The sequence below is a fragment of the Trachurus japonicus genome, chromosome 9 (genome assembly GCF_045865225.1).
Source record: "Trachurus japonicus isolate A0001 chromosome 9, Traja_1.0".
In the NCBI taxonomy this organism is placed as follows: Eukaryota; Metazoa; Chordata; class Actinopteri; order Carangiformes; family Carangidae; genus Trachurus; species Trachurus japonicus.
In genome coordinates, this window is record NC_140915.1 from 36028215 (window position 1) to 36042035 (window position 13821).

General features: G+C 42.5%; 1 protein-coding gene across 3 annotated transcripts in view; it reads left to right on the top strand.

The window, feature by feature from the left end:
* unc5db (unc-5 netrin receptor Db) overlaps nt 1-13821 on the top strand; it is a 328306-nt gene that overhangs the window by 188241 nt on the left and 126244 nt on the right. For all 3 annotated transcript variants that reach the window (XM_085787638.1, XM_085787639.1, XM_085787640.1), the window contains exons 3-4: nt 2312-2455; nt 6156-6259. In XM_085787638.1, coding sequence (XP_085643764.1) covers nt 2312-2455; nt 6156-6259 — 248 coding nt within the window. The remainder of the gene's footprint in view (nt 1-2311; nt 2456-6155; nt 6260-13821) is intronic.

Consider the following 13821-nt stretch of genomic DNA (forward strand, 5'->3'; position numbering starts at 1 on the left):
TCTCCTCTTTCAAATTAGACCAGTCTTACCTCCCTATAATATATATAGGGATATAGGGCCCTAGTTTCGTCGACCAGGTGAAGTCTAGCATCAGAGCAGCTTCGCCACGCCAACGGGGTGTGGCCCAGGTCCATTTCGCAAGTTTGCTGGGCCGCGCAGTCAGACTTAGACTAGCGCAGCCCCTCCCCTCGTCCCTCCCACCGGCGCAAACGGTGAAGAGGGAGTAGACAGGGCGGGAGGGAGACAGGAGGAGGAGAGAAAGGCGTGGAGTGGGTTTGACACAGCCGAGTCAGATCTTCACCAATCAAAGGAGCTCCTCTCCTCACCTTTAACTGCGCGGCGGGTGATGCGCGCTGCAAGTTTGTCATTTTATACTTGGACATGGACGGAGGAGACAGCGACGCCAGAGGCCGAACCTCTCCCAGGAGGAAACAGCTGTTTTGGTCCGGAGGACCGAGCTCAGAGTGACCAATAATGAGTTTACTAATATACTTAACCAGGATTGATCTGATACACTGAGAACCCCTACGCAATCTAAGAAACAACTAATACACTAATAAAGAAACTCACATTTGGATCATGTGGATTAAATCAGCGTAAAGGACTCGCGCTCTCTCTCTCCCTCCCTCTCTCTCTCTCTCTCTCTCTCTCTCTCTCTGTCCGTCTCTTTTTTTCTCTTTTTTTTCTGTGATAGAGATGCTGAGTATACTGTAGTAGGCTATATACTGACTATCTGATACCGAGGCTGTTGTGGTGGACTAAGAGAGATGATGATTTGTGTTTTGTTTTTCATTACGGCTGCGTGATGCGGTCGCTCTCCGCTAATGAATTAATAAGTAAATAAATAAATAAATAAATAAAGCGATCATCACAAGGGCAGAGTGGTATCTCGACACGGCAGCGACATGCAGTCATCCACCCTCAGTCCTGCTTTTGGGACATCCACAGCTGCTTTTCAGTGCCAGTTCATCCCTGCTGTGTTAATTCAGGTGGAGTTTCCATTGCGCGTGCCACAGCCTTTGATCTCTGCTTTGATCTGACGTCAGATGTGACGGGACAATCTATATAGATATAAATTCACGTGTTGATTCCGTTAGTTGCATTAAATAGTGGTTATTGTGGATATTTATTGCATTGAAATGTGTCTGGAACTGTGGAGATCTGCCTGTGAGGTCTTGGTGACGTGTGTGCACTGCAGGTCAGTCAGCCAAACTTCCACTGCACCTGCTGCGCTTCGCTCTGCGCTGAGACTAGACCTGGTTGGAGGTGGCGAGCTTTCAGCGCAACCTCGGCGGGACATTTTCGGACAAAACTTCCACTGCACCAAGCTGAATCTGTGACGCCTCCCCCTGCTGCGCGGCCACGCCTATCTCAGCGCAGCGCGATCTGCCAATCTTCCAATCTGACTTTGCGCTAGGCTGCGCTGGTCGAAACTTGCATTAGACCGGCTGCGCTACCTTGCGCCACCTGCGCTGCGCCAGCAAACTAGGGCCCATAGTATATATATGATATATATATATATTATTATGACCTGATATATATATATATATATATATATATACTGTATGTCCCTCCAACTTTAGGAAAGTAAGCAGACAAAGTTTGCAAAATAAAAGAAAGATGTAAAAATGTAATCCATTTTCAGCATTTTACGATATATGATGAAATGTCATTTTAGGGGAGACACTACAGGTGAATAGGGAAAATGTTAACTAACGGATATCACCATGAAACTTCCCAAGTTTATCACTTACATTAAGACAAATATTTTTTTTTTATTACAAGTTTTTTTTTTAAATTGTATGTAAATGAGGCAATATCTGATTAAATATGCACTAATTTCCAGAACCGAAATCTGAAAAATGGATAAAGCCACTTTCAAAATTCTTGTTTTATTTCGTTTACATATTAGAGTCAGATGTTTTTACAGAGGGGATTTTAGATATCCCTTTATCACTTTGTAAATGAGAAAATACCTAAAATACCCCAACCCTTTTCTACCATTTATTTTGCCTTTTCTGAAAGAATACATGTTGAGGAAGAAAACTAGCCCAAAATCTCAAAATTGATCAGTGCATGTAATGTATGTTTTTGCCTGTAGTGTCTGGCCTTTAGGTGGAAATGGTCAAAAATACTCTAACGTGCAGGTGGTTATATGAACCACTCGCACTAATAGAAGAGATGTATCCTTTATGTTGTGCTTGTGTTTCAGCTCTGCAGTCAAAATTGTGGACATGAATGTAAGTGTAACACATGTAAGCATGTTTTGTGCACACATTGGCTGACAGTATGATCCTCTCTCTTGTCCCAGGGCTGAAGGTGCGTGAGGTGATGATCAACGTGTCCCGTCAGCAGGTGGAGGATTTCCACGGCCCAGAGGACTACTGGTGTCTCTGTGTGGCCTGGAGCCACCTGGGGACCTCCAAGAGCCGCAAGGCCACCGTCCGCATCGCCTGTGAGTATGGTGACATGTTAATGATCGGAAAAGTGGCAGGAAAACCTGTGAAAGAAAACAGAGAAGAGAGAGGAGATTTAATGAGGTGGTTGTGTTGCTGAGTAAACCAAAAAAAGACAAATTAATTGTAGCTTTTAAAAAACTGGTTCAATTGACCTGAACAAACTGACACTTTTCAAACATCTACAATAAATCTAAGCACTATAATAAATCCCTCTGACCTGATTTTTACAGACTAATTGAGATTTCAGTTGGGCTTAAATCTTTGATTTTGTCTTTTTGTTTCAGCTCATTTACGCTGGTAAGAATTTTTGTTCAGCCTCTTATCATTTCGATGTAACAACTGAGTTCTCAGTCCACATCCAATTATACTCACCCTTGTTTATTTATGGTGCGCACACAGAATAGACCAGGATTAAGTGACAGCGATGTAAGACACTGGATATGAATTAAATACCATGAAAAACTGACCTGATTGCTGCTTGGATGAAGTTGTTCCTTGTGACCACCAGAGCAGAAGATAAATAGAAAAAAATGTATGAATTAAAGACAAACAGCAAATAAAAACAAAGCCCTAAAGTGTAGTGAAGTAGAGTGTGACTCACTGTTAGTCACTGGAACAAAAAAGTCGTGATGATACAGGATGACAGGTCACCAAAACTGACAGACTTACAATGTCTCTCCATGTGACTTGAGTTTAAAGAGGAACTATGCAAGGTTTTTCATCTAGTGACGGTGAAATGACTTGTTACTAGGGGAGTGGAGGCTCTCTTCCTCCCCCTAGGGTCTCTTGGCCGAAAACCAAACTTGCAAGATCAGTGCTACAGATGCCCTGATCGCGGTTTTGATTAATTTGGGTCACTCAAATTGAATTATTAATTCACTGTGGATAGGGTGTGGGCAGTTGAAATAGTAATACGTCCATAAAATCATGAAATATGCGTGCAATAATAAATGAGTGGTTTCTTAAAGGGGATATATTATGGAAATAACACTTTGTGAAGGCTCTTTAACATATTTGGGTGTTTGTCTTGGCTTCCGCCCCCTGAATGTGAGAATTAACAAAAAAATCCAAGAGGGTCTGGCTGCAGACCTCCACTGTCAGGGCGCTTCCTTGCAGACCTCCACTGTGAGGCCACCTCCACTGTGGGGACGGAAGTTGATTGAACACATTCATATTTACATTATTAAGCCCCATAAAGTATGTGGGAAACTAGAAAATATATAGGTTCCTCCTGGTATACTCGCTTTTAAATTATATTTACCTACATTATATAAAATAAAGCCCCAAAAAATGAAGTATATATCAATTGTTCTGTGCCCTGCCCTGAACGGGTTTCGAACCGCGACGATGCTAACCATTTCGCCAAAAGCTCAGCGGGCACTCTGCATATTGGTTACCACGTCTTTTAAGGGTGAGTGAGTTTAACTCGAGTACTAACCACCCGCGGACCTCCGTTACACACACACACACACACACACACACACAGCCCATCAGGCGAGGGTAGTCTGTTCGGGGGGGGGCGCGAAACACGAGAGAATCCAGTCAATTTTCAAAATAAAACACCGGGAATGACAAACACGTGAGGCCAATGTGGGTACGTTTGTAGCCTATTTGTGTTTATTAATCGAAACCGAGCGCGAGAGATGAACACACACACAGCTGAGGGGCAAAGCGCTTGTCCCCCGGCCACCACAGAGTCGTTAATTAATGGTATAACCTGGATGCGCTCGTTGATAAGTTTCGTTTTTAATGAGGAGGAAATAAAGAACTCAGCTGTGATTGAAAAGCATGAGTCGAAAGTTGTAACTGTGTAGTGGGAAGGGGTGCAAAGTAGGAAATGGTAATTGGTTGTAACCCTGCTTTACATTGTTTTAACATAAAAAATAAAAAAAAATCATCATTCTGAAGGTGTGGCGGCTTTTATTTTGCCGTGGCGGTGGGCCACGATCAATTACATGTAGAGGAAACCCTGCCATTATTGACCACTTTTTCCTATTCTTCATATTTAAATAAAAAAAAACTTCACAAATACATGCTTCCGGTTTATTCGCTTTTATTTTGAAAAGCTTCGAATCACTTCCGTCCCCACAGTGGAGGTGGCCTCACAGTGGAGGTCTGCAAGGAAGCGTCCTGACAGTGGAGGTCTGCAGCCAGACCCCTCTCAAAAAATCTGTCATTGTCTGGCTCCCTAGATTGAAATCCATGTGGTTTTACAAGCTGTTCCCTCATTTGTCATCCAATGATGTCATTAGTTTTCAAATTTTCATAATACAACCCCGACCTGGTAGCAGTTGAGGGGGCGGGGCAGGGCGAGCAGTGGCACTGAAACCAGCCGTTCTGAACAGAGCTGTTTTGAGAGGATGAAAAGAGCTGTGATGTTTGATCATTGTGGTATTTTGACCAAAGCATGTCACAGACATGTCTTTAAGACACCTGGGAACTATTTTAATTTGTGGAAAGGGGGCATAATATGTCTCCTTTAATGTATTAGTCACCAGATTTGAGCGCTGCACCTATTACAAAGAAAAGAAAAGTTAAAAAAATGGACGGACATCCCTGTCAGCCATAAATCAAAGCATTTATGTGATTTCACAACTAAAAGTAACTGAAATTAGCATAATTATTTGATACATGGATGTGCAGGGGGTGTGGGACTATAAATTGGATACCACAATTAATTCTGGGTGGATGGCGGATGGATGATCAATGTGTACACACGGATGTACTCCAAAACTGTGGCGACTGGACTTGCATTGTTCCCCTTTAAAGACAAGAGGGGTCCTCATTGAATCATTCCATTAACTGTGTGAGCTGATAAATGCTGATATAGTCTTATCAGCAGCAGCATCAGATTTACCAGTTGTGAAACAATCACTCCCCAGAATCAAATGAGGCTGTCCAATTGATTGTGGACACAATCAGCCGTCCACAGCCCCTGTGTCCAATAGCTAAAGATCAGTGTTGCTGCTCGAGGGTGTTCTCTGTTTTGTACCTTATGTTTGATTCCACCCTGAAGAGAAATCGCATATAAACATCAATGAAGAAAAAATACAAACAAAATGTTCTTGTCCTTGGATGAAAATAAATATCACAGGGCTGATCTTTGTCTTTTGGTATTCACATATCATTGTGTTTGCACTCACTTGCACTTATCTATCTGCCAGTCAAACTGAGGTTCCAAGACACTATTATAGACGTTCCGCTCTCTATTTAGATCTCTTATATGCAAAGAATCTCTCATGATCCTAGTCTACATGAAACCTATTCATAAGCCATGTTGAAATATCAAAGGCGCATTCCCTCTTTCCAAAAAAGGCTGACATTTTAAAGGTTTTCAGTGGATGGTGGAGGCGCAGTAAGCTATCAAAGGCGGTTTTTGAAAACGGAACAGAATAGGATCCGTCACTATTGTATGCACATGAATGCTCAGGATGATCAGAGCAATCCTCCCCTCACTTCCTCTATCCAGTGTATCCTCCAAACCACCTTGTCAACAGATTACCCAGCACTGGGCCATCGGATCCTCTCTATCCTATACAGGCTTGTAGTGGGTTTTTTTTTTTTTTTTTTTTTTTGAAGGTCGCGGCGCGCAGAGCCAAGGGGCCAGGCCTGCGTGTGTTAGCCGCTGAAGAGGATTGAGGCCAGGCTGACCGTAACACTTGACACCTGACAGCTGCCTCTTATCTTCCCACGCAGACCTGAGGAAAAACTTTGAGCAGGACCCCCAGGGGAAGGAGGTGCCAATCAACGGGATGATCGTTCTGCACTGTCGCCCCCCAGAGGGAGTGCCCATGGCGGAGGTAAGGCCGGCTACTACCCTACCCCCCCTCGCTCCCCCACTAACCCCTGAAAGACGAGAGGCTTTCACTCCCACTGAGCCGCAAAAAAAAAAAATCTACATCAGAGTCGGCCATCCTTATTCTGCTAGAGTCTCTCTATCCTCAGCTCTGCTTCCCCTGACCTTTAAAGGGATAGTTCACCCAAAATTCAAATTTCACTCATTATCTACTCACCCTCATGTCAACTAGAATTTTGTGAGAATTTTCAGAGTCCTCTGTTCCTTCTCTGAGTTACGGGGGGGTCCGCGCAGCAGTATTTGTCCATATAATGGTTGTGAATGGATACCAACTTTCTTTGTCCAAAAAGACACACCACAAAACATCCATGTCGGGGCTTCAATACAAGAGGGACATTACAGACGAGCAGTAGGTATTTGGATGTTTTTTGGTGTGTCTTTTTGGACGAAGAAAGTTGGTATCCATTGACAACCATTATATGGACAAATACTGCTGCGCGGACCCCCCCGTAACTCAGAGAAGGAACGGAGGACTCTGAAAATTCTCATAGCTCTTAGTTGACATGAGGGTGAGTAGATAATGAGTGAAATTTGAATTTTGGGTGAACTATCCCTTTAAGAGAATGATAGAGTCGTGTTAGATTCCAGCAATAAGTCCGCATAAACATTTAGAGATGAAGGTGTGGGTTCAAAAATGAGGCAGACCTTGGAGATGAAGACGGCTCCCAGTATAAATTTTAATCAAATCCTCCAAAAAATACAGTACAGTAGAAGGTATCAATAAAATATAGTCATAGCACACTCAGAGATTCTCCTCAGATTCAATTTATAGCACCATTAGTCTTGCGAGTGAAACATCTGGTTTAAAGTGGGTCAGAGAAAGTGGATGGTCCAGTTATATACTCTTGGAGGCTGATTTAAGGGAGGTGGAGGGAAAGAGGTGGGGGTCTGCGTGGGGCTGTGGGACTCGTTCTCCTGCTGGATTCTATGGTTTGATCCATGCACAGCTCCCACTGCAGATCTCACTGAAGACATAAAACACCACTGAAAGAAATCTCACCATTGTATCGCAGCGTGAACGCAGCATGAATCACCGCATGTACAATATCCACGGCAGATACCAGGAACTTTGCAGGAGTCTTGGATTCCAGTTGGTTTTCACACTGGGTATCCCTATGTTTCTTTTTCTCCCCAGAATGTTTCCTGGTGTGAATCATACTGTGTAGGGAATAATGTGGTATATTTGATCATTTATTTCCCTGAATATAAGGCTTACCCAGCTTTCAGAACCTCGGTATCAATGCTGTTTTATCTTTGTAGCTTTTGCATCCAGCAGGTCTGTCATTTCTGTACTTAACCTTCGTCTTGTCTCAGCTTTCTGCTACCATCTCTTGTGTTAGGGTCAGTTTTGACCTGAGTTTTAAATCAGCTGCAAAATACGCTAAAAACGTTTTTTCATCCAATTTGTTTTTCTCCTCTTGGTTACATTGTTAGGCTTCCTTATCCATGAAAAGGCTGGTTTTGCACTTATGACTCTCATTATTGTTCATATCGTTATTAGCGGGTCGTAACTGACTCTAACACCACAAATGTCATAATTATCCACAAGTTTCCGAACGTCATCTATGGTCAAATCCGGAAGCCGGTTTTGCATTTCTGGGGGAATTGTACGTTTACGTTTCCATGGTTTTCTGTTGTTGTCATAGTTGTGGTAAACGCATGGATCTATTAACGCTGGCTTTTAACACGGATGTCAATTTGTGTGATATCCATTGTTAAAAGCTGGCATGATGATCCATGCGTTTTACAGATTTTCATTGAAAAAAAATAAAAAATCAATTGATTTACCGTGACTACTGAAACCATGGAAAACGTAAACATAAAATTCCACCGGAAGAGCAAAACCACGGCCCTCGTTTTTGACGTTCGGTAAAAGGTGAATAACCAGAGCATTTTAGAATTTTGTGAAAAAAAAAATGTTTTATTTTGTTTAAATAAAGGTTCCCTGACAAAGTCAAAAAGTCTTGATGCAATAAACAAATTGATGTGGTACTTTTATGCATTTAAAACCGACCTTAACACAAGAGGAAGCACATTACACAGTATGACTCACAGCTAGGTTTTGTTGTTAGTGAAATCTACCAGTTATGAAATATGAGTGGAGAAAGAGCAGCCTGGTTACAGTAGATGAACCAGGTGGAGCTAGTGGAGGTGTTTGTCAGCAAAGATGGTTGTTCAATTTTCATGTCAAACTAGCAGCTTCTGTTATGATGTTACCATGCCCATGTAACCATGACAACAGGGACTGTCTCATTTTAACTCAAAATCATGATCTTTTCTAAACCTTAGTGATTAGTTTTTGTCCCAAAACCTAACCAAGCTATGACATTTACTTTTGTAACCATGGTAACAAAGGTCCAGTAGAGCTGCCACTGTCCAGGCACGTATTCAGGATCAGAGGGTTGGAACAAACGATCTGTGCAGATGTTGAGTGGAACGTGTGGAGTTGAGGACGCTGCAGATAATGGTGCTGCCATGCCGACATGCTAAATTAGCAAATTTGAGTTTCTCAGAATCAGGATGAGAGCTTTTCTAGGTTTCTTAAAGGGATATTTCAACCTTTTTATGCAAACTTGGCGATTGCCATAACCCCTATAGTTTTAGGTGTAGGGTCATTACCTTTAATTGTCGGTGTAAGCTATTTTTAGATCGGCGGAGCAGTGACGCGAGCTGCACTGCATTTCCAGGCTTCCCTCATCAAACTAAATACACAATCCACCAACTCCAAAACACTCTCATGGACAACTTGTGACCTGCACATTCACCACGCTATGAGATAATAATGGAACGTTACCAGACAGAGGTGTTTTCGAGGCAAATGCGCAACCAAAACTGCATTCCAGACACGGCTGCTGGGCGGAGTGATTTCGAAAGCGTAAGTAGTTCCAAGTATTTGCTTCATGTGTCGTAATGTTACATAATTATACATGATTCATGATTCATCGCGTGGTGAATGTGCAGGTCACAACTTGTCCATGAGAGTGTTATGGAGTTGTTGGATTGTGTATTTGATGAGTTTGATGAGGGAAACGTGGAAATACCGCGCAGCTCACGTCTCTGTCCCGCCAATCTAAAAACAGCTTGCGCTGACAATTAAAGGTAATGGACCTACTCCTATAGGGACCATAGGGATTATGGCAATAGGCAAATTTGCCAAAATGTTGAAATATCCCTTTAAACCAGGTTATTACTGCATCAAACAGACTGAAATCAAACGTGCACAGGTGGTTTGCTGAATGTGTCCATCCTATGGTCCAGTCACAGGTTTGGACAAGGGACAGACTCTGTCTTGCTGATATTGGAGTAGTAATTCTACATCTCTGGAATGTTAATGTGACGGGCTGATGAGTGGTCAGCCAAAACACATTGTGATCTTTATTTTTCCCAGTCTTCCAATCAGACGATTCATTAATTGAGATAAGAACAAAGATTAATCAACACTGAAAATCATCATTAATTGCCGCCTGGATTTGTTAACCAAGTGTCTCAATTAGGGATGAAAGTTAATCAAACTAAATTGACATTTAAACCTCACTTACCGACTTCCTGAAACAAAGAAACAACAAGGAGAGTTGAAGAGAGCGATGGAAGAGGAGGGAAAGAAAGCGTGCGTGAGATCAAGTAACGGCGCTTATGGGTGGAGGTGTTGTTCGGTAATTATTCCGTGTAATAATGCGGTTTATCAGTGAAGTGTACGGAGCTACACTGTGGACTGGAGCCTCTGCTGAGGGTGACAGCTGCAGATTAACCTGTGGCAGCTGTCAACCTGCAAATGACTCTAAAGGGGGTTGAATCCATCCAATGGATCCAGCTATACAGCATGGAAGAGCAGGGGACTCACATGCATCAGATGAGCTTTGCGTGTTTGTTTAGTGTAGAAAAGGCAGATAGCTACTGCTTTCATGAGGATTTAACATTTTAACTCGCTAAACAGCAGCTCATTGTTCTTTTTGCCTCGAGGCAACGTAAACGCCGGCTCCCTGGGAGGCGGCGAACAGATGTTTCTCACTGTGTGATCAACCTGCAAGTCTGACTTCAGGGGCAAATATAGCATTTAAATGTCTCTGTGAAAAATGTCACTTTCTCCTCCACATGTCTGATTCCATATTTGGCCGAGGGATTATCAGCGTGAACAATCGGATGTGTAATAAGATGTGTGCAGTGTGCAGAGTGCAGATTTAGGCGGAGGTCAACCTCCAGACTGGAGTTGCATCAATGATTCAAGATGGAAATGGAGGAGCAGTGTCACTCCAGCACCGCCGAATGCACAGTGGGTGTAAAAATAGTTGAATCTGAGCAGAACAGACCGAATCACAATCTCCCATCCGGTCCTTTGTCAACACAAATGAACCCAGTCGCAAGAGATGGGGGGAGTGAATAATGTAGAGAGCACAGCAGGGGCAGATAGCTTCAGCCCCGCCAGTTTCGGTGCACCTCGTCCATGAAATATTGAGACGGCGTCCAGGAGTGTTGGCGGTGTGAGGTTTCAGAGTGCAGCTGCGGGATTGGATGCTGCCGTATAGCAAAATGCGGCGGCGCTGCGCCCGATGGAAGGAAGGGAACGTCTGCGGTTTGGAGTGCAGCGTAAACACTGTGCTTCTGAGGGGTGTGTTTAGAAATCACCTCTGTCAGCAAGGATGTCAGGGTGAGCTAATGAGTCTCCACTTACTCACACTGAAATGATTTTGTACCGTGCGGTAACAACAGTTTGTGTAGGCAAGAGTCTGACACTGAGCAGGAATCTCTCCTCCACTCAGCCGCTGTATATTTGCATGAGGAAGCAGATATGTTTTCTGACAGTAGTGTAGTTCACTTCCATTCACTGCTTCCAATTATTTGTCCCTCATTGCCTACTTTAAATTGGACTTTTTCTGCTGCTTATTTCAACGGAGTCAGTATGGACATAAACTGAAGTTGAATTCTTAAAATATTGAATTTGTCATTCAATTATTGAGATTTTATCAACCAAAGAACTCAAATGAAACTAAACCGGCATTAAGCTGTGTAGTGGATGTATGTTGTGTTTAAATATTCTATGTTGTTTCTTGCTGTGTTCGAAATCACTCACTCATTCACTACTCCCTACTCACGATATAAGGAATTCTATATAGACTAGGGCTGCAACTAATGATTATTTTTATTATCGTTTAATCTAACGGTTAATCAACTAGTTGTTTGGTCAATAAAATGTAAAAAAATGTTGGAAAATGTCAATCAGTGTTTCCTAAACCACAAGATGATTTCCTCAAATGTCTTTTTTTGACCACAAACCATGAGATAATCAGTTTATTGTCAGAAAGCAACAAAGAAACCAGAAATATTCACATTTAACTCATTGAGTGCCGCGCTCCTTTCCAAAGTTTTAGTCAAGTGTACCGGCAATTTAGACCATTTTTGACTTTTTATGTAGAGCCACAGTGTATTCTATATTATTGCCACCAACACATACTGTAGCTCATTTGAAAGGTGAAACTTTATGCTTCAAATGGACACAAACCGTTCTACGTGCCTCCGTTCCTGAGAAAAGTCAAGCTAAACATGGCTGGGTTTCACCAAAATCCCTGCTTTTTTTCTAGAAAAGGAGATAGAGCGTCTTTTATGAAAGGTGCTCTGTTTGTGCCTGTCGCTCTTCTGACACTCGCATTTCTGGATCAAAGGGCTTGTGTAAGATAAATATATACAACAAATGTTGTTCTATTCACAAAACCACCATCAGTGGCGGGGGGGGCGCCACTAAACAACAATAACACAGACGCACCGTGCCGTGTCACAGCCTCTCGCCGCGGAACGTGAGGGTCTGTCGGCCACAGCGGCTCGGGAACACCGGTCCCACCGGTGGTCACGGTCCTTCTGTGGTACGGGTCGGTGATGCCGGTCTGCTTTGACCCAGAGATCATCAGATTTTACCGCGGGAGGACCTTGGGGAGGACACGGTGTTGCTCCAGATGAAGACCGGGCGGGACTGTCGGCTGAGAGCTTCCTGTTTCTGCTCCGAGCTGCTGGAGCCTCGCGGGTGAGAGCAGAGCAGCTGCTGCATCCACATGCAGAACTCCATTTGCAAAAGCTGTGTTATGATAAAAACTTCCAGATCATGAGTTGTCATGAGACTTTGATCGTCATCTATTTCAGTTCTGCTCGTCGTAGAGTCCCCAAATTTACATATAATGTGTATTAAAGTGTCTATTTTCATAATTAAAAAAAAAAGAAAAAAACGTAAAATCTCGTTTTTGGCACTCAAAGCATGGGAACGAAAAACGAGAAATTACGTGGTTGGCACTCAATGAGTTAAGAAGCTGAATTTAGAGAATTTTGACTTTTCTCCTTTAAAAAAAACAACTTGAACCGATTATTCCATTATCAAAATAGTTGACGATTAATTTAATAATCGATTATTGTGCAATTAATCGATGAATTGTTGCAGCTCTAGACTCACTGGTAAAATGAAAAAAACACGTTCCGACCGTCGTGGAGTTAATTTGCGTAATTTAAAGTTGCCGACTGCAATCGTGACTACAATGCATTATGGTACATATTTCTTGCTTAGTAACCATTGGTTGTACACTACTGTATCTTTCACCCTGCATTGTGGGATCATGTGAGTCCACTTCCACTATACACAGCACTATGGCATACTCAGAGTAGTGTACGATTCGGGACACAGCTTCTGTCTTAATGTCAAACCAAACTCCAGAGATGAGATGAATCAACCAATCATCTTAGCTGAACAGCAGTACTGAAGACGTGTAGTTGTGATGTGGGCGGTGTGCATGTTGGCTGTGCCTGAAGCCAAAAACCATAAGATTCTGCAAAGATCCACAGACATATTTACATCTTCAGAAAAACATAAGTCAAGGTAAGCTTTACAGTATTCACCTCTGCAGTAGTAACTATAGAAAATGCTCTGTGAAGGGCCAGTAGACAGTTTCTACTACATCTACAGCATCTATTCTCTATACAAGTGACAGATGATAAAACCACAATAGTACTACTATACTATACTAGACTATACTAATAGCAACTGAAAATATTTGAGGGGTTGCTTCCTGTTTGTCCATCAAATGAAAAGAAACACACTTTCTCAGTTCTAGAATTGATTGTGAGTAGATAACACTTATTCATACAGGACTAAAACATTTCAGAGTGACACATTATCCTGACTCATGTTTAAGTAAAACCATGGTAATATTAGCCACAGTGCTTCTGTCACGCAAACCCAACCACATATGGGACTGCAAACCCCCAGAATCATTAAAGAGACCGGGCTGAACCTGCAGTCTCACCGTATAGGACTTGACAAGTCAGCATCTAGTTATTTTTTGCCATTTAAATGTAGCCTCAGCAGCTTGTAATGAAGTCTTTTCCAAATGAAGAATTATACAGGATATATTATTTCCATAAACACACATCTGCAGAGCACCACAAACATTACATGAAGGAAGAAAATTCATTGTGAATTCCTCCCTCCAAGTGATAGAAATATAACTCCCTGAAAGCCATCTGAGCACG